Source organism: Ambystoma mexicanum, chromosome 1p (genome assembly GCF_040938575.1).
Source record: "Ambystoma mexicanum isolate Mex_15411 chromosome 1p, UKY_AmexF1_1, whole genome shotgun sequence".
In the NCBI taxonomy this organism is placed as follows: domain Eukaryota; kingdom Metazoa; phylum Chordata; class Amphibia; order Caudata; family Ambystomatidae; genus Ambystoma; species Ambystoma mexicanum.
Genome location: NC_090921.1, coordinates 703,996,786 through 704,020,879, shown reverse-complemented (window position 1 = coordinate 704,020,879; position 24,094 = coordinate 703,996,786). Strand labels below are relative to the sequence as shown.

The following is a 24,094-nucleotide window of genomic DNA, read 5'->3' as shown; positions in this document are numbered from 1 at the left end:
CCAACATTCCCGAAGGAACCGGAAATAAATATGGCATTAGGTTATATATTCACGGGAGGGACCCAGAAAATAACTGCCTCCACTGCAAACACGCCCTGCGGTAACTCACACGGCTAAGGGCAAGTGGGAACACGACCTGGGGCAGTCGATAGAAGACCAGGAATGGTCCCGGATCTGTGCAATGACCAAATGGATATCTTGTAATTCACGATTCAAATTGATTATAAAATAGTCCATAGGACACATTATACACCGTCCAGACTCAAGCAAATATATCCCATCTCAGCTGGTACCTGTCCGAGATGTAACTCGGAGAACGCGAACATATTTCACATGCTATGGGACTGTGCTAAGTTGAGACAATACTGGTATGAGGTTTGTGGAGCACTGGATAAGATGGCAGACCAACCGGTGAAATGGACACCACGGATCTGCATGTTGGGGGCAGAAGGGAAAATGAACCCGACGTGGCGGAAACTATTGAATCTAAGCCTGCTAATAGCGAAAAGGGTCATTTTAATGAGATGGAAGAATGCGCAATCACCCACATAAGAAGACTGGAGCAGAGATATGGTGTGGGTTAACGATACCGAAGAACTTGACATAGACTCAGTTATGGCCCCCTGTAGACCCAGAAACATATGGTCCCGATATAAACAATATCTGGCGGAACTGGCAGACCTCGAAAACCTGAACACTGAAGAGAATTGACCTGTATATTTATTTATGCTTGATTGATCGAATAGTATAAATGTACGTGCATAACCTGTGTGCAAATATAAATAAAGTTGTTTTAAAAAAAAAAAAACGAATGTGTTCCTTGAGACCTCAGACCGCTCACTGTCAGGCCCTGTAGGTGAGCACCCAAACTTTTCAAAGGCGCTTCAGGGAACCCCTGTCAATTGAGGCCAGGTTTGCTGAAGCAATGCTCCTTTCAACAGGTTCTCTTGTAGGAACCACTATGTCAGTTCCCGAGAGACCCTGTCCGAAACTTGTGTTAGGGAAGATGTTTAAAAACGTTACCTCCATAGGTTTCTATGGAACCCCATTCTTTTTGTTTCATTTTAAATCCTGTTCTGACATTCTGAAGGGAGGTGAAGCCTTCAGATTCACTTCTCTTGCCTTTTGCTGTTATGGGGAAACTGATTAGTCCTTCAGACTATCCGTACTGAAAAACTATGTATCCCTTTGGAGTGCTAGTACTTTTACATTGCACACAGCATCTTACAATACAGCGCAATGGGGATACATTTGTATCACCCTATCATTTTACACAGAGCATTTTTGATTAGTTTTACTAAAGATAAGCTACTAGCAGAAGTTACATTTTTACTGATTTAGCATTCTTTTTGGTGAGCCCATTCCAGTTTACCCCATAGGGCTTTTATACGAGGCGAGTGCACTAAAATGGGCACACCATGACATTTTAACTTGTTCTTTGGCCATATTGTATGTAGTTTGGCCCTCTGAGGTCAGGAAAGTCCTTATAAGGTCATGCACTGCCCAGGAAAGCTGCTTTCGAGGACTAGTAAGCATGTGTGCATGTGTGGCCTGGGAAAAGGCTTGTACTGTCAAATCCACGACCACATCCTTGGTGCCAGAAAGTCTGCTTGTGGGGCAGATGTGAAACAAATAGTTTTCCCTGATTGGACAACTACTGGCTGTTTGAACGGTGCAGTTCCATACCATTTGTGGGCTTAGACTTTCTTCCAGCTCAGATTTTGGATTAGAGGAGGATTGCGGCAGCTATTCTTTAGATCTACGTTGGAGCCACGAAACCCTTGAAGAGCAGCACACCACTGAAGATCTAAAGAGGACTCCTGAAGCGGCCCTCCCAGTGAAGTCCTGCTCCTCTGCCTGATCTCCAAAGATCCTGAGCAGTGTTTCAGTCCTTGGACTAGCAGGGCCAACTAGTCTTGGTGCCTTCCTGAGGATCCAGTCCTTTAGACCCTTCAGAGGTGTCCCTGAACTGGCCGGCAGACTAACAAGCTTTCTCGTGGGCTACCTCGTCAGAAGCATTGTCGGTTCGCAATCAAATCCAGAACTTATCTGGTTGGCAACTTGTGCCAAAAGTCACCTTCTCCCCAAATTTCAGTTTCCTATCCCCAAGGGAACCTATACTGGGGCAGCTATTGTTACTGTGACTGGACAGACGCCTTGATAGTCGCTGGAACTGTGCTTCCCTCCATCCTGTGAAGTATCGTAAAGAGGCTTACATTGTTGAATTCTGCATTTCTTCGCCGACAAGGGTTGCATCTTGCATCCGACAGGAAGAATCCTTGAACCCGCGACTCCTGGGCTCCTCCCACTGGAACAAAAGGGTGGAAGAGTGAGCCCTCAGATGATCCACAGACACATCTGGGATAATCTGAGTCGGGGGGTATGTAAGCATGCGACCCTGTTGCCCCCTGTCCTCCATACGATAACAATGGGAACAAGTTCCTTTGTCGCCCGTCTCCCCTCCATTCACCTTTCGTCGTCCGACACAGGTCAGGTAACCTGCCCCTTGGATAGTCTTAGAGAACTTGAAACTAATCACCACCACAAGGCCATTTAATCTTCTTTACAGAGAACACATACCTGTGAGAAACACTGTGTTGGGCCCTGTGCCTTTTGGGTTCAAGGACATATTCATCTTAGGGCTCGACGTTCTAAAGTTCGGATATTGTACTTGTGACTGGTTCCCATTATATGAATGCATCCGCATTATGTCTCTGTATTGTTTGGTTGAGTTATTTAATGAAGTATAATAAGTGAACATACTGTACATTCTAACAATACAATTACTTTAATTTAGCAATAAATATTCAAAGAAAAGAGGCAAGACTAAAAAGATTGATCAAGCAAAGATTTTGGCCCCTAAGGCCTGCTAGTCACTATGGGGCACAGTAGTAAGGGAATCACCTTTTTAATTTCGCAAAACAATTCTAGATGCCTTGGATTTAAGGCCACAGTGGTTACCATTTAACCTTGGCCCTAACTGTTAAATTCACGCCAGATAAAGCAGAGTTGTGGGAGAAGTTTTTGAATTGGCCGACAGATTTCAAATAAGGGTGAGAGTTGATTGTAATCCTATTTCCAGAATTCCCAAATCTACCCAAGACACCATTGACCATTCTGGGATCCCAAGAGTGCGCTAGAGAGCCAACCAAGATGGCGGCTTCCTAGATAGCTCTGTGTAGCTCTGAATTAATCCTGTGTCATCTATGCCTCTGTGTTGCCCAATTCTCCCACGACTAACGCTGTGCGGATTCTCGAGAACCTGTTGAACAATTTAAGACCAATTTCGTCTCTGGAGCCCAAATATGCGCTTAGATACAGGCCAGACTTCAGAGGCCCGTCGGCCAGCGCTGGCTGTAACCCCAAGCTGCTGGCTTGCGCAAGCGGAGAGGGAGGAGCCCCACGGAGACCCGAACCACCGCCAGCAGCGGGCATCCAGGAAAAGCTCAACCAACCCCGCTGAGGAAACCGAGCCGCTGCAAGAAAGCGGGTAGACGTGCGCGCCCTCGGCGCTCGAAGAGACGCGGTCATCTCCGTCCCCGCGGCAGATCGGTGCAAGGGGCGGAGGCGGCCGACCCTGGCGAACAATTCCTGATCGGCGACCAGGTAGGAGCCCAACCCAGCGTGCGCGACGCTCAGTCCGAGCTCCCTGCAGGCCCGCAGAACGACCCCCCCCCCAACCCACCCACGCAACCAGTAAAGCCAGCGGAAGGCGCAGAAACAAACGCCTCTGCCGGCAGCTCCTAACAGCGTCCCCGAGAAGAACCAGCCACCCGCGAGGCAGCCGCGTACAACCCACACGCCTTTCCCGGAGTCACTCAACATACCGACAACGGAGAGGTGACCACCTTGCCAACCCAAACTACGAGACCTGCTAACGCCCCAAGCACAGCATCGATCGCAGTTCTGATCACAGTTGGGGGTTGCCCACGCAGGGGAGGGATGTTAATCTCACCAAGTTACCTTTGACTGTTCACCTACATTCTACCACAAAACAACCGCACACCCCCGCCACGATGCTCATGATCAACAGCTTCTCTTCCACGTCCGGGCATCAACTAAACCTAGCCGACCACGCTGAACCCAGCTGCCTTCATCTAGCCAAACCCAATGGGTCGGTTTAAAATAGCCACCTGGAACATCAGAGGTGGCAACCAACCAGCCAAACTCAGGAGGATCCTCCAATACCTCAGGAGACACCAAATCAATATTGCCATTCTACAAGAAACCCATCTCATGGCAGCTGCCGAACAACACTGGGCCCGGTCGTGGGGTTGTCATAGATATTTCTCTTCATACTCATCCTTTGCAAGAGGGGTCGCGATTTTAATTGACAAAAAGCCCAACTTCAGCTTAATTGACTCCAAGAAAGACGGAGATGAAGTGCTCTTCTGGTGAGGGGGATACTTGCTGGAAAAGAAATAGCCTTGGTGAACTCCTATGCCCCTAACACAGATGGACCAAATAACTTCAACTGGGTCATGTCTCAACTGGGAATGCTTACCTCAGCAACAATCATCTGGGGCGCAGACCTCAACACCCCACTAGACCCCCAAAACGACAAATCTCACAACACAGTTAGCAAACCCTCTAAAGCAAGCTACCAAGTGACAGAGATTTGTAAAGCTTTTGAACTGTCTGATATTTGGAGACACACCCACCGAGACATATGTGAATACACATTTCACTCAGCAGTCCATAATACTTGTTCACGTATTGACTATATCATGGTATCGACCAAAAGCCTGTACAGCTGGGGGTCCTGTCAAATCCTCCCACGGTCCTTCTCCGACCACTCCATGGTAAACTCAAGTTCACGCTGCCTAACACCCAGGGGACCGCCCTCAACTGGAGATTCAAAGCAGGTTCACTTTCAGATTCTGTTTTCACATCAGAACTCACAACTTTCCTCGAAATAAATCAGGACTCAGTCAGCTCCACCGGTACTTTATGGGAAACGCTGAAATGCTATGTACGGGGTGTGTGCATGGCAAAGGAAAATGGCATCCTAAAACTGATACGTCGCGAATTGACAAACAGTGAACAATGCCTGAAGGAACTCGAAACTAAATACACAACATCCAAAGAATCGCAGACTCAAGTCGACCTGAAAGCAGAACTATTGAAATTTCAAGAATCAGCAGAATGTGAGCTGAAGTTTCTAGGTCGCAGACACCAAATTCGGCAATACAGTGAGGGGCAAAAACCTGGGGCACTTCTGGCCCACCTTTTAAGAATCGACCAAACACCTGCCCGTGTGGAACATATCGGAGACACACAAGGGAACCTGGTCTATACAGAAGAGGAAATAGTGAATACGTTTCACAATTTCTATCAAGACCTATACAGCTTCAAAAGCAACACCAATCCCAAGACACTTCAAGATTACCTCAACGACACCGAACTATATTGGGTAATTCAAGAACTCAATGAACCACTCAACTCGCCCATCTCGCAAGAGGAAATAGCAGAAGCAATAAAATCCCTTACAAACACCAATGCTCCAGGCCCCGACGGACTCACAGGAGAATTCTACAAAGCCCACGTGGCCATCATAGCTCCACTACTTCTTCGAGTATATGAAGAAGCCCTAGAGCAGGGGATCCTTCCACCCACTCTCCGAGAAGCCAATATATTCCTTATACATAAACCAGGCAAGCCTCAAGAAGACTGTGCCTCCTATAGAGCAATCTCAATCAATCTTGACAACAAGATTCTAGCTAAAATTCTAGCAACTCGACTCCTTCCTCTCATGCCCGCATTAGTGCTAGGTGACCAGGCCGGCTTGATCCCCGGGCGCAGCACAACCTACGGTATTCGACGGACGTTTGGCGTCATTGCAGCACTTGAACCAACCCAACACGCAATCGCCATCCTACTGGACGCTGAAAAGGCCTTTGATTCCGTAGAGTGGCCCCATCTCTTTGCGACACTTACACAAATGGGTTTGCGGAAATTCTTTATTAAAATGATTTCATTGCTTTATAATGATCCCCGATCCTATATCACCCTAGGTAACACGAAATCTCCCTGTATCAGGCTAGAACGCGGCACCAGGAAAGGTGGCCCCTTGTCGGCCCTCATATTTGCCCTAGTTATGGAACCCCTCGCCTCCAGACTAAGATCCCACCAAATCGATAGGGGCCTCACCCTGGGACCGCATAGATTAGTAGTCTCCCTATGTTGATGATGTCATGTTATTTTTCAATGATCCCCAAACAAACCTCAACCCGATAATGTGCGAAGTGATCTAATTTAGCAACATTTCAGGCCTTAAAACCAATCACTCCAAATCAGTGTTATTTCCGCAGACGCCAAATACCCCGAAGTTTCCTGATGACCATGGATTAAAATGGGAATGCTCCAAGATCCTGATATCTCGGCATCTTGATGTCACTGAACTACGATGAAATATTTAGAGACAACTATGGGAAGGCAATGAGCTCCCTCCAGGGTCTCATTGACGAAAATGGTGATTCTCCCCAAACTTCTTTATTTATCCACAGATATACCCCTAATACTACCACGTTAATTTTTCCAAAAAAGCAAAAGCCTTTTTCTTCAACTAATATGGGCTTGAAAGCCGTCAAGAGTTGCTTACACAACGCTGACATTACCAATATCACAAGGCGGCGGCCTCGCACTCCCCGACATGAAGAAATATTACTGGGCTGCGCAGGCGCAATTCCTGAGCCATTGGTACACCAATGACTTTATACGCCCACATGTACAGGTCGAACGGGCCCTAGCTTCTCCAAACCTCTTAAGAGCCTTCATTCTCAGCAACCTCCCAGTGCCACACAACAAGATGAACACTGTCCTATCCACCTACGCCATTTGGAAGAAAATCGCCAATAAATACGAGATAAACACAAAATATTCCCCCCTATTACCAATCAAGTTCATCCCCGGTATACCTCTGACAAATGAAAAGGTATTTCATATCTGGCTCAACAAAATCAATATCCAATCCATAGGTGACCTTTTCCCCGAAGGAATGTTCATAACCCCTCAAATGGCCAAGGAGGCAGGAGGTGACACTTCACTTGACATATTCATCTATTTTAGATTACGCCACACCCTACAATCCGTGTTCCCATCATTTCCCAAGCAACCACCAACATGGGACTTGTTACACAACGTGATTCAGGTGATGGGGAGGGAAGACAAGTGTCCGCAATATACAAATCACTACTAACAGACACAATAATCACCAACACACGGGCGAAACGACAATGGGAGGCAGCCCTCCAGTCCACAATACCTGAAGACGACCGGACCTACATTTGTTGCCAAACCCAGAAAGTTGCCATAAATACCCGCTTCAAACAAATTCACTTCATCTTCATGCATCAGACCTACTACACCCCTGAAAAAAAACAACGCCATCACCCTGAAGCATCAGCTCAATGTGAAAGATGCGGCGCTTCCACCGCAGACTTTATCCACCTCGCCTGGAACTGTCCCGGGATAGCCCGGTTTTGGTCTTCGGTCCTACAGATAACGTCTGACATAGTGGGAGAGGTGCTGACCCCACCCCCCATCCGACCATCGCACTTTTAAGTTTGACCAAATACTTGCACCCTCCGTCGAGGAGACTAGCTGCCTTTCTCCTGGTGCTAGCACGCAGAAGGGTTGCCCAAACATGGGGCCGAGGTCCTCTTCCCACACTAACAGCATGGAAAAAAGACATCACTTACTGCCAAGACATGGACACCAAATTCACAAGAACCTTACCCCTCCACGCGAGACCCCCAGCCATCTGGGGCCCATACATCGTCTACTTACTCTCCAACTCCGACACCGCAGATCCTCAACCACAACTCTCCCAAACCAAAGGACGAATGTGGTCATACCTACCTCACTCGACGTGACTAAGTGAAACACAATGAACAAAATACCACTACTGAACATTACAGAAGGGGAGGGGATTAAGCGGGGAATTTTATAAGTCATGAACGTACTTTTGTTGACTGTACCCAATTGGTGCAGTTTGATTTTGTTTGTATATGAAAAAAACTGAAAAATAAAGTTTAAAAAAGAATTCTGGCATCCCAAAATTCCAGTTTGACAGAGTCACAGGAATGGTCACCCTCACTTTGTGCTCTATTACAGTTCGCTATGGCATCCCTGGACACGAAAGTACAGCCCCTTACAGTTCGGAGCCATAGCAAACATTTATTTAAGAGTGCTTCCCTCGATTCTCGCTGGTTAGGGGGATATTTCTGGACCCCATGAAGAAATACTGTGGCCCTCCTTAAGCCCCAGAGGGATGGATGGCTGTCATGCTTTCTCTAGGGCACAGTAAGGCCTGGGTTCCCACTATGTTTGCGGCCCAGTTCTCCCTACTGCTCCCTTCACCCTGCGAGAGCACAACACATGCATCCCTTGCTCCCCGTAGGTTTCATCTCTGCGGGTGTTTCCAACAGCCCGGAAAAAGGAGGGGGCATGGCCTAGCCCAGCAATGGGATACAGTGGCCTCCAGGGCAAAATCCACCAACAATGCAGGACGGAAACCTTGCCCTTCTTCCGCTTGTATTATAGTACATTGTATTATTGTGTGATAGTACTACCTGCTAGTTTCATTTTTAAGTGTATTCTAAAATAAATCACAGTATTTTTATAACGGACTGTCTAAATTGAATTATTGTATACTATCCTGTGTAGACTCATTGAGGGGCCCTAATCCCACCTAACCGCTAAGAGCTCACTGTTCATCATACCTAGGGTGCCCTCCTAAAATCTGTCCATCAGGCCAGATTTTAGAAATCCATCTGAACAAGCAAAAGATCTGACATGGTAGATCTGACATGGTTTCCAGGAACTGGGAACACGGCAACTGAGAAGCCACTGAAGCCTTCTTAAGTGTAGTTGGGGCTCTAGCCCTGCGAGCATGAATGAAGCCATGAGACCCAACAATTGCTGAAAAGCTGAGGCTGGAACTTGTCCCTGAGATTGGAGGACATGAACTATCTGAAAGGGAAAGCCTTGCTCAGTTGAGTGTCCAAAACCCCACTGATAAACCAAAGTGATTGGGACGTGGAAACCTGAGACTTCATGACGTTCAGGGAGAATCCTAAGCTGTGCAACAGATTACACATGTGGTACAGATGTGCCGGCACTTGGCCTGGGGAGCCGGTCCAGGTATGGGAACACATGAATAATGTCCCTCCTGAGTCAAGCGACAACCACTACGAGCAGCATGGTGAAGACCGTGTGTGCTGAAGAAAAGCCAAAAATGGCAGGAACTTGAAATTAGAGTGGCAGGAGTCTACCACAAATTATAGGTATCTCCTGTGCCTCTGATGGATCTGTCCGTGCAAGTAGGCATCCTGAAGATCCAGAGAGACCAACCAGTCCTGCAGATTGAGGGCTTGGAGGATCTGGGCTAGTGTTGAATTTGCCCTTGCAAAAGGAACACATTTAGTAGCCTTAGATACAAAATGGAATGCAAGCCCCTAGTACTCCTTCGAAACCAGAAAGCAGACTGAATACCAGCCACTGCCTTGTTTTGAGCATGGAACATCTTCTATTGTGCTCTTGTCCAGAAGCCAATGGGCTGTTCCAAAGGACAGGGCTCCACAGGCAAGAGGGGCTGGTGAGAGGGTGGTCAGGAGGGCGGTGAATTAATGGGGTGAATTAATGGGAGGCCGTATCCCTGTTGGATGACCTGGGATGCTCAAGCGGTGCATGTGGTGCAAAACTATTCTGCGTCAAACAGTGTGATCCTATCTCCCACAAGAGATTGATGGAGGACATCGCTCTCACAAAGATTTTGCACCCTACGTGAAAGAGGGCACAACCGAGGCTTGTAGTTCACGCCTGGGGGTTTCCCTAATGCTAACTCGAGGGGAAAGGCGCAACTGCTGCCTGCTCATGGGTGTCTGACCTCTGCCACAGGGGGTGCAGTGAGCACAGGGATGAACCCCCTACCTCCACTTGCGGGTGCCATAGATTGCTGCACCACCAGGCCTAGAGACAGGGCTCTACACTCAGAGGATTGGAACCTCTGAAGGGAGTCATCTGCCTTAGATCCGAAGAGGTTATGCCTGTCGACGGGCATGTGCAGAAGCTTGGACTGCATGTCCTTGGCGAATCCCAGGTCTTTATCCAGGAGTACCCTCTTATCACTGTGCTCGTGGCCATAGGCAATGCTGCACAGTGAGCTGTGTCTAAGCATCATCCGTCGGGACGCCTCTTCATTCTGAATAAGCGAGTCGAAACTCTCCCACTCTTCTCCCTCTGGTAGGTTTTCTGCTACCCTTGCGGCTACAGAAAAGAATCCAAAAGTGAACATGGTGAGGACGCTGCAGACATTTCCCACCCTTGGAGAGACTATCCGAGGAGAAGATTTTCTTTCCCCAAAAGTCCATTCTTTTACTATCCCTGTACAGCAGCACAGTGTAAGGTGGACATTTTGAGGTTGGCCATTGATGTCTGCATTATCAAGCTCTCAGGGAAGGCATACGGCACCAGATGGTGAGTGCTTCTTCACCAGGTACCTGTCGACAGCAGGGGCTGAAGCTGGCTTTTCACATGTTTCCAACACCGGGGCGTCGACCGCAACGTTGAAGGAAATTAGCATTTCTTTTTTCGGACCCTTGTATAGAATGTTTGTCAGCTGAAACTGTACTTTAGGTAGAGACAGGGCAGACACATTCAAAGTGTCATCCATGTTCTTAATTAGGTGCGGGAAAGCTGCCTGTGACCATCCTGGAGTCCACGCTGGTAGGAGATCCAGCTTTGGTGAGGTGGCCAAACCACTGCCTCTGAAATGAGGAGGCCAGTTCTAACAGTCCTTCTCCCTCACTGTAGAACTCATGAGGGACGTATCTGACCCCACTAGTGCCACCAGGCTCCATCCCAAAACGGATAGGATTACCTTCTACGTACCTCTCTTTGACATAAAGGCCCAAATGGACAGCAAGCATAATCCTTTAGAAGCACCTGTGTCGTCGGTATCAAGCGACATCATCAGCGCTAGGGCAAGGGAGTGTGTAGTTGGTCTATGCACAAAGCAGAAACTGCTTGGCGCAGCGACAGGTCATCACACCCGCTAGCAGAGCCATGGGTGTGGGGTCACGGGTCCCTACAGATTACCTGCCAGCTAGTCCAAACACATGGGGGATCTTTCCGTGCCAATGCCTTGCCGACTATGTCCAGCATTTTTGGGCCAAACTCCTCCCTTTCCTCCGAAGCAGAGCATTGGGTTGGCAACGGTACCTGTGTGGTCATCTCCGGGGAGTCCTTTGAACAAGGAAGAAGAGGAGTGCTGGCGAGAGGAAATGCTGGGTGGCACCTCTTGTGGTGCAACTTCTTTTCTGTGTGGGCAGGAGATCTGTCCTCAGAGTTCCTCTCCCTGTCCTGAGATCTCAACCGAGACCTCTTGCAACTTTATTCCTTGTGGAAATAGTTGAATTTTGCTTCCCTTTCCCGTAGGGCCTTCGGATGCATAGATACTGTCACAAACTGCGGTCTTGGGCCTTCCCAGACTGTACAGGCAGATCCTGTGGGAGTCCCCAAAGGGCTTGAAACCGGAGCCCTTTGCGGAATTGGGATTGATTACTAAGTGGTGTTCCAGAAGTGAAGAGTATGTGTCAAAAAGGAACTGATGTCACAGGGCGAGCAGACTCAATATGTACGAGCCCAGACCGCATGTCCGGCGCGGAGCGCGTATAGTCGCTGAGCGGAGCCAAAGTAGTGCAGCGACGCACCCCCTGGTTGTGGAGAAGTTGAGAAGAACAGTTGCACTAAGATATGGATCACAGATGAGGAATCAGTGGAAGAAAATAATCAAGTACAATATTACTTCTGAGGCTGGTTCAAGCTGGGTAGACCTTTCAGCCTGAATCATATGATCAAACTATATATATCAAGGAAAAGACAGGGTAAATGGAGAACCTGGCTGTTAGGCAGAATCCTGTGCAGTTCCATTGGGGAACACTGCAAAAAAGATTAAGACTACAGAAGCAGCAGTAAACCCAATTGGTAGCAGTCTGCACCACCCAGATTTACCTGGTAGCTGTGGCTGAGCAGTCAGACTTCTCTCAAGAAGAGTAGGGCAGTAGGCAGAGTATACACAATATGGTCAAAACACAGTAGAGCAAACAAACACTGAGCAGAGCTTTGTATAAAAATTATATGGTTATTTATTTAAAACACACTTTAGGTAATACACTAGCACTCTCAATGAAAAGTAATCTAAAACACAGTCAGTTAAGTATACACACCTCCCTTGACACTATCAGACAAATCAGGGTTAAAGCACGACTATTTGCTAAGACAGAAGTGAGCGTTTAACCTAGATGGCACTCCAATAGTTTAGGTTAAAAAAGGAGAGAAAAGGCAGAGCATAAAATAAAACAGTTGAACACTTAAGAGTTCAGAACAAGGGGAGAAAGGCATGTTATACTGTAGAGCAAAAGTTCATAGTCCAGGCCCACTTTAAATGGAGCAAAGCGAAATGTGCCCAGGATTACACGGTTTAAAGTGCACTGAAAGTCTTTGCAGAGAGTTCAAAAGAGATTGCGGTGAGTCAACAGATATAGTTAGAAGGCCTGGAGCCAACCCAGTTTAGAAGCCAAGGATTTAAGGGTCACCTCTAGCAATCTGTAGAAAGGGAGGCCAGGCAGGACACAGTACCTTAAAGAGAAAGGAAGCTCCAGCGGGGGCAGTTCCTGGCAGGTGTTGCAGTTCGTCGTTCCGACCAGGGGAAGAGAGGATCTCGTCGAGGAGGAAACTTGGAGTCGTTGCACTGCACAGGGATGAAACCAGCCGCGGAGTTCCCGATTAAAAGGTGCAGTCCTTTTATTCGCGGTCAAAAGTGGTGAGCTTGGCTATCCGGCCGCCAGGGTGCTTGGCACGGGCGATTCGACCAAGGGCCGTCTTTGGACGGTGAAAAAGGGTGAACTGGTTGGTCCCACCAGCTCAGAGGAAGAAGACTCGTCCAGCAGAAGATCTTCTCTTGTCGTCGGGAAAGTGGTGAGGTAGCTGCATCAGGGCTTCACCGGTGGTGTCGTCTTTGCAGATGGCTCAGCTTCGTCCCTCTTCGGATTCTTAGGTCCTGTGGCGACTTCTGAAGTTCGTCGCAAAGGCCCTGCTTTTATGCAGAAAAACTCCCATTCATCAGCCTAGCTGTCAATCACACATGCTAAGTGGTGAGCCGGGCAGCTCACCAAAGGGGCAAATCAGAGTAGAGTGCGACGCAACGCAGTCCAGGGTGCCAATTCCCCCCTCCACCCTTCCTGTGGAACCCAGACAGAGTGGCACCATTTGGAGGGCTTCTGTGGAGAAGCCCGCCAAAATAGTGGAACAAAGGGCTCGACCTTGGTCAGAGTTACAGAGACGGACACAAACGCCATTTTAGAATCGAGTTCTGGCAAAAAGATCCAACCGGTGATTTAATATTAAATAAATAAACCGGCGGTATCTTTAACATTGCACCAAAAAGTTGTGCGTTTAAAATGAATGGGAAAATCCCATAGAGAATATTCCGGTGGAATATTTCGCGTGGTAACCACTGCCACCAGCCAGAAAGCCGACAAGGGGGGACTGGACAGTGCCCCCTTGAAAACAGACCCAGGGGCAATCGAATTACCCCTTAACAGTACTTCCACAATATGATGGTTTGTACTGGTTCTGTTCACAATTTTGGACTAGTAAAGCCAATGGTGACTTTAAATGCCCTGAGAGGCAGAAGTCAGTCCCAGGGTATGGAGTCTATGTTTGGGGGTCACTGTGACACCCCTGTGGTACTGCACTGAGGGTGCTGTGTACCACACATACAGAACAACAGATGATACCCTATGGAGTAAAAAGAAACCCCATAAGCACATAAAAAGTCAAAGACATACCTCAAATCATGCCTAAGAGTGGGAGTAAAAGAGTCTCACTTTTAGCAGGAGAAGAAGAAAAAAAAATACAGCAAAGCTGCTTGGGGACTCACTAGGTTTGGGAAATTAGCCTTATAAGATAATTCTCCCTAACACTGGCTGGATAAGAGGTTACAAATTATTTAGACACAAAACCACAAGAGGACAATTAGAAATGTTTCTAACAATTGCCATTAGTAAGGGGGAATTGAACAAACCACCAAGCACTATTTCCTTGATAGTCTTTTCTCATAATTTGATCTATTATAACGGAAATGTTTATTCTTTAACCTTATGAATTTTAAACACTTAGACTTTGTTTTACCATGGGGCTGTAAAAGAAAAGAGCATTGGGGAAATGGGAAACCATAACTCTACACTAAAAATTAAACATCTTACAATTTGATACTACACAAAAACTAAAAGAATTAGAAGGCTTACCCGATCCACAGGCCGTGGGTCACAGTTTTCACACAAGTAGTGACCAACTTCAGAGTGCACACCTACGCAATCACAGTGTTGCCAGACCTGCAATACAATGCAAGAGTACTAAGATTTTTGTTTTCTCATTTATGCAAATGGTTATTTTTATCTGTGTAGTTGCATACTGCCAAGACAACTTCGACTTAGGAAGGGAAGAAAGAATCAGCAGAGAAATCAAGAGAGGTTGAAAGAGGGAGAGAAAGTTAGATTGAAAGTATATTAGAGATTATGTTGCCTTAAAACAGAAACAGAAGATGTGCACATATTTTAATAGTAATTAATGAGGAATACTGCGGTTCGGAAAGATTTAACTTTTTGCTGCTTTACCTCCATAAAACATCAGGGACTCTATTCTGTTTGCTATTGTTTTGAACCTTTCCTAACTTTTGGAGGTAAGTGAAGCCTTTTTGCTCCACTATGCCTATCAGTGCAGAATAACTCTGTTTGCCATGGTTTACCTTCACACATCACTTTCAGTGAAGTGCCGTGATGACCCTTAACATGCTTGTACTTGGTTTTTAGCTTTTTTTTGGTTACTTGCATGATGGGCTGGTGTCAGCGAATACGTGTACAGCGTTTTCTTTTTTATAGTCTCTTTTGCATTTTACTGCTGAATATCATACAGGGTACCATATACAGTAAAATAGAAATGCCAGGTGATTTTCATCCTTTGGTCATCTTGTCTTTTCACCTACTACTTCCTATCTGGGAGTGGCTGGATATTCCACATATGGTCAAACCTTTCCCTGGGAAAGTCCATCCTTTCGTGGGTTAAGTTGCAGTCTGTGTGTGTTGCTGGATGCTGAGGGGGTGTGGGGTGGGGTGGTTAGGTCTGTCTGCATTCACCCCACATCATAAAACTGAATTATGTGTGCTAGTAAGATAGCTCAGCAGGCGCCGGTAACAAAGTTCAGTGAGTTGAGCGCTCGCTGCTGCAATCTGTGCGTGACCTGCAGGTCTGAAGTTCAAATACCAATAAGATCAATTCAGCCTTTCCTCCTTTCGAGGTTGCTAAATGAGTACTAACTTTGGTTGGGTGATATTGTATGCAAATATGTTCCAACTACGCCAAAGACTCGGGACTCAATGTTGGAAGATCAACAGAAGCCTTTTCTTCACTTGCCTGGCAAAGCCCTGCCTCTCAGCAGATCTCAAGAAAACCTTAATCGATGCTTCGACCCCTGGACCAATGGGAACAACAAGCAAAAAGATCCAGCAGCTGGAAGTGTGTGAAACAGTCCCAGATCCATCCTGTGTGCTAATGAGACTTTCTTCTTGGCTACTTTTCTGCAATGGCCGCTGTCCCGAGTTGAGCCATGGGACTCCACATATCCTCAGCTTTCAGAACACGAAGCATTTCCCTGATGGTGCAGCTCTCGACCACGAAGAGGTGCCTTACAGGACCAGTTTCTTTGTCTCCGTGATGAGGGTCGTCTTCTGCTATTTGGAAAAGTGCCCATTGCAGCTCACCGCCTTTGTGGTGTCCTGGGAGTCCCGAGTTCATCGCCGGAGTGGTGGTACTGAAGTCAGTGTGTCCCGAGTGACCAAAATCCAGTCCATCGGAACACGGAACCGAAGATTAGCCAGCCCCAGAACTTGATGCATGAAATTACTTCTACACCCACGACCCTTGGGCTTCCTGCAACAGACCCCAGGCATACATTCGGAGGGCCCAGTGATTGAAGGAACTTCTACGCTGATCCCTGTTTGAATCGGAGTACAGGGGGTGAGTAAACTTACCTGTTTTACATCCCCCACCCGACTGTATCCATAGGGTAATATGGGCATAAAATGCTAGCCCCATCTTTTCCTTGCCAAGCCTTGAACTGTGCTGTTGTGGCCTGGTATCCTGCCAGGAGTCTCCCCAAGACTGGCTGGATTGGGAGAGGGTCTTTTAAAGACTTTCCTCTTACTTTTATTGAACTTTGAAACACTTACAACTATATGTTGGCTCAAGCCAACAATTGTGCAAGGAAGTAAAGAGACTCCTGGCCTCCTGAAAAGAATTGTGTTCAGACTTGTGACATGGCCCCCTCTTTTCTAGCAAGGGAAGGACTTTTTAAAGGTTAGAACTTTGGTTCTAAAGTTTGTTATGGTGTCTGCTAACTTATTTCATCTAAGCTTATTGTTGATTACTTACATGGTTCTATGTTCTTTAATCGCTTGCTTTACTACACTACAGTAATTTGAGAATAATTTGTAACCGTGTTTAAGTGTCAATGCTCTTAACAGAGAACCCAAAGGTGAATGTATATAATTTAATATTGAACGTTTTAGTGTTGGTGTGTTACTTACCTGTTCATTTGAATTGCTAAGAGTTGTGAAAGCCCTAAATAAATAATTGCATTTGTGTACACTCTCCCTAACTTGCTTTATTAAAGTGCTTTGTATGTGCTTAATTGAACAATTTGCTAATCTCATGCCTTCCCAAATCGAAGCCTAACAGATAGTTTGGCTAGACATTACTGTCTGTCACTGTTTATCAGAATAGGATTGTTAGGCAGAATTATATGCAGTACCGTTTGGGTACACCACACACAATGAAGACTACAAGTGACAGTACCATTTCACCTTTGGTACACGCCTGTACTACACAGTTAAAGTGGTAGCAGTAGCAGAGCAGCCAGACTTAACTCAAGAGTAAGTGAGCAGTATCAAATAGTTACACAAAGCACAGCAATTACTATGATTCAGGCAAACACTGACTCAAGGTTTCTAAGTAAAAGAATATATATTTATTTACTCAATAGTTGTATAACATTTCACTATTATAAGGAAGTTAAAAATAACAATCATAAATACACCACACCACTTCCCTTAAATTCAAGACAAGTTAAGCTCACAAAATGAAGTGGGAGCAAAAAGGCACTCCACCAATTTAAAAGGGAGGGAAAGAAAAAGTTATTAAAATGAGGCAAAACCAACAGGTAAGTACTCAGGGCAATTGAACAAGAGAGACTACAGTGAGGAGATCAGCTAGAAAAGGCCTAGGGCCAAAGTCAATGGGTCAAAAGTCTTTTGCTCAAGATCACACAGTTCAGGGTAGTTCGCGGTAAAGTTTGTGGCACAGATTCCGCACAAGGTTGGTTGGTAGAAAAGTTAGTTCAACGAGAAGAGAAGGACAAGCCCTCGGACTGGAGAAAGATTTCAAACACTTTCACCGTGGTTGAACGAAATGGACAACCGGATTTGCACAGTACCTTAAAACGGAGAGGGAGCTGTAGCTGAGGCGGAAGTTCCTGGTGGTTCCTGAAGCGACTGTCAGACTGACACGAAGTAGGAAGAATGGAGGGTCATGCGCCACCCAGGGAATAAACCAGCAGCAGAGCAAAACAATGAATAAAAGGTGCGCTCCTTAAAACCCAAGCGGGGTCCGACCTTCCTGGCTATCCGGCCCACTGTAGCTCTGTACAGCAAACTCGATCAGAGGAGGGGTCCTAGCTTGCAGTTTGGGCAAACTGGTTGGTCCCACCAGCTCAAGGGAAGAAGTTTCCTGGAGGATCTCCTATGTCGTCGGATTCTGGAGATTCGGACCTGCAGCAGGGCTTCACCGGGCAGTTCAGTCGTTGTCGGGGTCCTCTTCAGCCGGGACTTGTTGGATCTTTCATTCCAGTGGCGACTCTGCTCTTCCAGTCCCAGAGACCTGCTTTTTATACAGTTTACCCCCATTCATACAGCCTGGCTGTCAATCATACAGCAGGGTGGCAAGGCCAGTCCCCTTAGCCAATCAGACAAGAGTGCAACTTGGGTTACCAAGGGAACCCATGGCAGGGGTCCGAAGATCCCTCCATCACATCCTGCCTACCTAGACTTTCAGGCGCCTTGAGGGTTTCTGTGCAGAGCCTGCGAAAAGACAGCGAACAAAGGAATCATCCCCGGTTTGGAGCGTAGAGAAAAACACGAGATAGACTAACCAAAAGAAATGGAGAATAAACCCAGCCGGAGCCAAAATAAAATGTATTTGGTCAAGCGGGTTTATGTGCGAAGCTAATATAATAGCCTAAAACATTACCACATTTATATAAGATAATCGCGGTAGAAAAGTTAGGGTAGATACCACTGCCACCAGCCAAGTCTTGATGTAAAGGGGGCGAAACAAGGCTCCAAGAGACACAGACAAAAAGGGATAGGAATGAACCCTTTCCAGTATTCCATGTAATATGGGGTGTACTGGGTCTGTGGTTTAAAGTGACTAAAGTAAAGTTAATGGCAACTTTACCTTTTCTGGGGGACAGTAGTCAGCCCCAGCAAAATGGAGTCAGTAGGAAGTCTAAAAGACAACCCTGTGTCACTGTACTGAAGGTGCTGTGTAACACACATGAAAATATTAGGCCATGGAGTAGGTGAGACTCCAGTGCTCAAGATCACACAAAAAGTGAAAATACACACAGAAAAACACACATAAGAGTGGTAAAAAAGGCTCACACTCTTACGAGGTGAAAAAAATAAATTCTAGAAATCCAGCAAATCTGGTGAGGGACTCATTAGGTAAGGGAAATTAGCCATTTATGAGAATTCTCCCTAACAAGGATGGCCTCGCAGAATCTGTCCACATGGCTGATTATGAAAATCCATCTTCACAAATGCAAATTTGCCTTGCGCATGGAACAATAGCACAGGCTTTTGTGGGTGTAACGATATGATGTGGAGGGACAACTGAGGTATCTGCAATCAGATACTAATTTCATATAAACTGGAATATCACAAGGCTTAAACTTCTACAACAAATCTGCTTCTTGTGAGGACGGTGGGGTTGCCTGTGAGTCAACAACAGTTGTAATGTAGCAAATCTTTTGTTGGAGAGGAGAAATATTTCCTTTTGCAGAGCTAATCTGTATCATGTATAAATGCAGTGCACAGAGTACCCAGTAGTATTTTTTAAAACTGGGTGATGGGCTGAAAGCAGTATTGAATAATTTCCACAGAACCTTGTGTACTATATTTAAATCCTGTTTTGAATTCGAAACACATCAGTGATCCTTTGGAAATGGTTATCCTGAACAAGTAGTAAAACTTCAGAATAAAAATAGGATGAGATATTGAAATTTGAAAAAATGCTCATTAGTGCAGCGCAGCACTACCCTTTATCACTCTGTCCCTCGGCAACACCCACCAGTCTGCTACATCCACCGAGGCTAGGACAGTCACTGGAATAGTGGTCAAGTCAGGAGGGCATTTGGAGGAAAGAGGACTATGGGCTAGAATTATAAAGCTGCTCACCGTAGTGACTAGAGTACTCATAGTCCACAGTCTCCTTTACTCCATCCTTGTTGGCATCCCTCAAAATGGGGACGGTACCTGAACCTTTGGCAGGCAATAACTGAGCTTCCCCTTTTAAATTTAGTATAGCGTGCGGGGACGCAGCCTCAGACCCTGCTCTCCGGTGCCTCACCTCAGTCCTATTCGAACACATCTGGCGCTTAGATGCTTGTGGGGTAAGGCGGTTGGGCCTTATGAAGGAAAGGGGACTATGAGTACTCTAGTCACTACGGTGAGTAACTTTAATGACTCATACCTCCGGTCCCCTTTCCTCCATCCTTGTGGGTGATTCCATTGAACAAGAACATAAGGTAGAGCTGTGATAACCTGCCTCATATCTAGGATGAAGCAAAAAGGTTCTTTAGAACCGCCTCACCAAACTCTGCATCGCGTCTGGAGCTGGTGTCCAGCGAGTAGTGCTTACAGAAGGAAGACAGAGTGGCCCAAGTAGCCGCATTGCTGATGACATCCAAAGAAGCAGGTCTCTGAAACGCAACAACCGTGGCCTTGGCTCTTACTGCATGGACATGAATTCCCTCAGGAACAGGTTTTCCCATGGCCACGTACATCTCTGAGATGGCCTGAACCATCCAGCGTGCGAAGGAAGCTTTGGAAGCCGGAGAGCCGGGGGAGGAGATCCCAAAAGTCGCAAAAAATGCCTTGGGCTTCCTGAAGGATTTCATCCGAGAGAGATAAAACTTGAGGATCCTCTTGGGGTCCAAGGAATGCAGGGCCCTCTTTGCTTCAGACTGTGGGGTAGGAAACGAACACCGGCAGGCAGATCTCTTGATTCTGATGAAAATGAGAGACCACCTTGGGCAAGAAGTTTGGTTGAGTGTGCAAGATGACCTTGTCTTTGTGAAACGTGGTGAAGGGCTTGCACGAGCACAAAGCCTGCAGCTCACTAACCCTACGCACAGAGGTGAGCCACCAGTAAAACTTTCTTTAGTGTCACCAAGCGGATGTCCACAGAAGACATTGGCTCAAAAGGCTTGCGCTGCAAAGCTGCAAGAACCACATCGAGGTCCCAGACCAGGTGCAGCCTATGCACTGGCAGAAAAAGTCTAGACAACCCCTTAAGGTGGGCTTTAACCACCGGGATGGCGGCAAAAAACACAGGCTCTGAGGAATTCTTGTAAGCCCTAATGGCCGCCAGATGAGTGCGGTATGTTACCACCTGAACTCAAGAACGAGTCAGGTGTGCTGAAAAAGGCAGTACATCATCCAGTGGGCAGGTGACAGGGTCCAGACCCTCATCACGAGCCCAATGGCAGAACCTAGTCCATTTACTCTTATACTGGGACCAAGTCGAGGGCCTCCTGGCCTGCTGAATGATATCCCAGTTGTCATCCGAAAACTGAGCACGCTGAAGCCTCAGCTGGTAAGGAACCAGGCTGCCAGCAACAGCTGGGCAGGGTCCTGATGTTCTGTCGCCCTACCCTGCTGTGTCAGGAATCCCCTGCTGGAGATCGGAAGGTGGACAGGACCCTGGGAGCATAATTGCAGCAGATCTGAAAACCAGGGTCTCGAAGGCCAATGGGGGGCTTTTAGGATGAGGCTGCAACCCACCGAAGCTCGAAACGTGCGGTGGGTCCGTTGGAGCAGAGGGGTGGGCGGGAACACCTAACACATGCGGCCGTGCCAACAGATCTCGAAGGCATCTTCCAGAAACACCCCGACCCCGTCCTGCCCATCAAGCAAACTGGGGGCACTTGGAATTCAGTGGGGATGCAAACAAATCCAGGTCTGTGAAGCCCCCCCAATGCTGGAACAGTGGCAACTCCCACTCATTGATGTTGAACCCCAGGCGTCTCATTTGGTCTGCATTGCGATCTCCTGGGAGGTGTACTGCTGATATCCAAACTCCCTCTGCCAGGGCCCATTCCCAGAGCAATACCACCACCACGCAGAGGAGGGGGAACGGGGTGCCAACCTGCTTGTTCAGGTAAAACATTGTAGTAGAATTGTCCATCCTAACCAGAACCAACTTATCCCTGATAAGGGCAGAAAAACCTTGAGGGCCAGGCCCACTGCCCTGAGCTCGAGCAGATTGATATGCAGGAGGGCTTCCGTCCTGGACAATACTCCATGATTCGCAAGGCCCTCCAGAGTTGCCACCCAGCCCAAAAGAGAGGAGCCTGTCGTCACTACCAGGGTAGACTCCAGTCAGGTGAAGCGGGGCTCCCACTCAAACACTGCAATCCATCAGCCACCAGCGAAGATCAGGCAGTAGGAGGGGTGGTATTGGGATCCTGTCCGACTGAGACCTAGTCTTCGGATTACACTTGGCCGCCAGGTGGAGCTGGAGGCACCTCATCTTGAGGCAAGCGTGCTGTAATGTAAGCACACAGAGGCCATCAGGCCCAGAATGTGCTGGAACCACCATGCAGATTTGGCAGTGGTGGCCAGAAAGTGCCCCACTGCATTGTGGAGGGACAGAAGCCTCTCGGTGTAGGAAACACCCGTTGAACTGTAGTGTTCCAAAGCACCACTAGGAAGACCAGTTTCTGAGAGGGGCACAACTGCGACTTCCTCTGGTTGAGGAAGAACCGCAGATAAAGGAGATCCGCCGATCTCTGGCAGGAGTGTACCACCCCTATGGGCGATCCCACCCTCACCAGCCAGTCATCCAAATAAGGGTACAGATGATGGCCTTCAAGTGGAGAACACAAGCCACTGCATCGTAAAGACATGAGGCGCTGAGTTCAGGCCGAAGGGCAGCACCTTGTACTGAAAGTGGTACGACATAATCGTGAACCGCAGAAACACCCGATGCAGTTGGTAGATGGGAACATGCAGGTAGGCATCCTTGAGGTCAAGAGAACACACCCAGTCCCCTGCACACACCTATGTGAGCAGGAGTAATCATCTTAAAGCGTTCCAGCGGTAAAGACAGATTTAGAAATGACAGACCCAGGACAAACCTCAGGTCAGCCTGGTTGTTCTTGGGTATCGCAAAAAATCCTGGAATAGTACCCAGAGCCCCGTTCTACAAAAGGAACCGGTTCTATCGTCTGCATCTTCAAGAGTGAAAGGGCCTTCCGTAAAAGAGCCAGGGACCTGATCTGACGAAGAGGAGGAGAGGATAGAGGCAAAGGAAGAGGAAGACTGAAGCTCGTGGAGACTACAGAAAGGATAGGCGGGTTGCTGAAAAGACACTTCGAGGTGTTCTAGAACAGAGCCAAACATCCCCCCGCAGGCAATCTGTGGTCCCCAACCTTGACGTCACTGCTTCTTGGCGACGGGGGAAGAGGAGGTGGAGCAGATAAATCTGCGCAGCGTCCTCTGCTGCTTCCTCCTGTTGTCGCTGGGCGGCATGTCAGGCCTTTGTGTACCTCGGTCCCGGAACCCCTTGAAGGCGGGGGGCTTGAACTCGGTCCAACCCTGGTACTGAGGGAAGGACTTCAGACCGGTTTTATCAGGATGGCCAAGGACTTGATGGTTTGAGTGGAGGTTTTCTTCTTTGTCAACTCATCATTGGTTGACGAATGAAAAAGTCCACGTCCTCAAAGGACAGTTTCAGGATCTGTTCCCAAAAGTAAGATGAAAACTTAGTGGCGTGCATCCACGCCATCCTCATCTCAACCCCAAGCCACAGCCCTATTCTGACTGTCGATGTGGGAGACAGAAGAATCAGTGAGGTCCTGCACAATGGCCTGGGCATTTGCCAACCCGACCTTGAAGGACGCTTGCTCGTCTTAAAGGAGGTCAGGCGAAAATTCCCCGAGATCCAGCCACAGCTTCTGAGTAACTGCAGCCAAGAAGGCGTCTGCGTTGGCCTGCCGCAGATTCAGTCCTGAGATGGAATAACATCGCTTTCCCAAAGACTCCAGGACCTTGTCCTCCTTGGTGAGGTAACTGGAAGTGGCTCTCGTGGAGGAAGACGATGGTTTAGAAAACAAGGAGGCCACAGCCACCACAGAGGAATGGCTCCCCGTCCGTCAGCCTAAACCCGCTGTCCAACTTCTTGTTCATCTGGGTGTAGGCCCTGGGCTTCTCACAGATTTTCTGCACCACCTGCAGAACATCCTTCTGGAGAGGGATGCCAGACCAGATCATGGTGCGCTTCCCCAAGACGTCTGCTAGCACGCCTGACTCCTGGGGGCTTCCTCGGGCAGAAGGACCCCCAAAAACTCTGCCAGGCCCTGAAGGCGGTCATGGAAGGCCTTAACGTATGGCCAGGGTTCATCGTCCTGGGCGTCATCGTCCCCTGCCTCCTTTTTCACAGACCGAGGGGATTCCGGGCCCTGGCATACAGGTACAAGCGCGATACCCCTAGGTCCGGAGCCGCAGACAGGAGCCCCTTCCTCTGAGGGGAACGCATGAGGAAGAGGAAGCACTTGAAGCGCTCCTCGCAAGGCAGCGGGTCCGTAGGGGTGCGGCACTCCGGGGTGCTGGTCCTCCACTCCTGGTCAAAGCACCAAGGTGCCTGGTGCGTGTAGCCATAAGGCTGTGTGTAGATGTAACCCAGAGGAGACCAG

At 47.8% G+C, this 24,094-nt stretch overlaps 1 protein-coding gene across 2 annotated transcripts in view; it reads right to left on the bottom strand.

Moving 5' to 3' along the window:
* The window catches only part of ASH1L (ASH1 like histone lysine methyltransferase), a 2,936,548-nt gene that overhangs the window by 808,797 nt on the left and 2,103,657 nt on the right, over positions 1 to 24,094 (bottom strand). For both annotated transcript variants that reach the window (XM_069650029.1, XM_069650033.1), the window contains exon 21: positions 14,313 to 14,399. In XM_069650029.1, the coding sequence (XP_069506130.1) occupies positions 14,313 to 14,399 (87 nt within the window). The remainder of the gene's footprint in view (positions 1 to 14,312; positions 14,400 to 24,094) is intronic.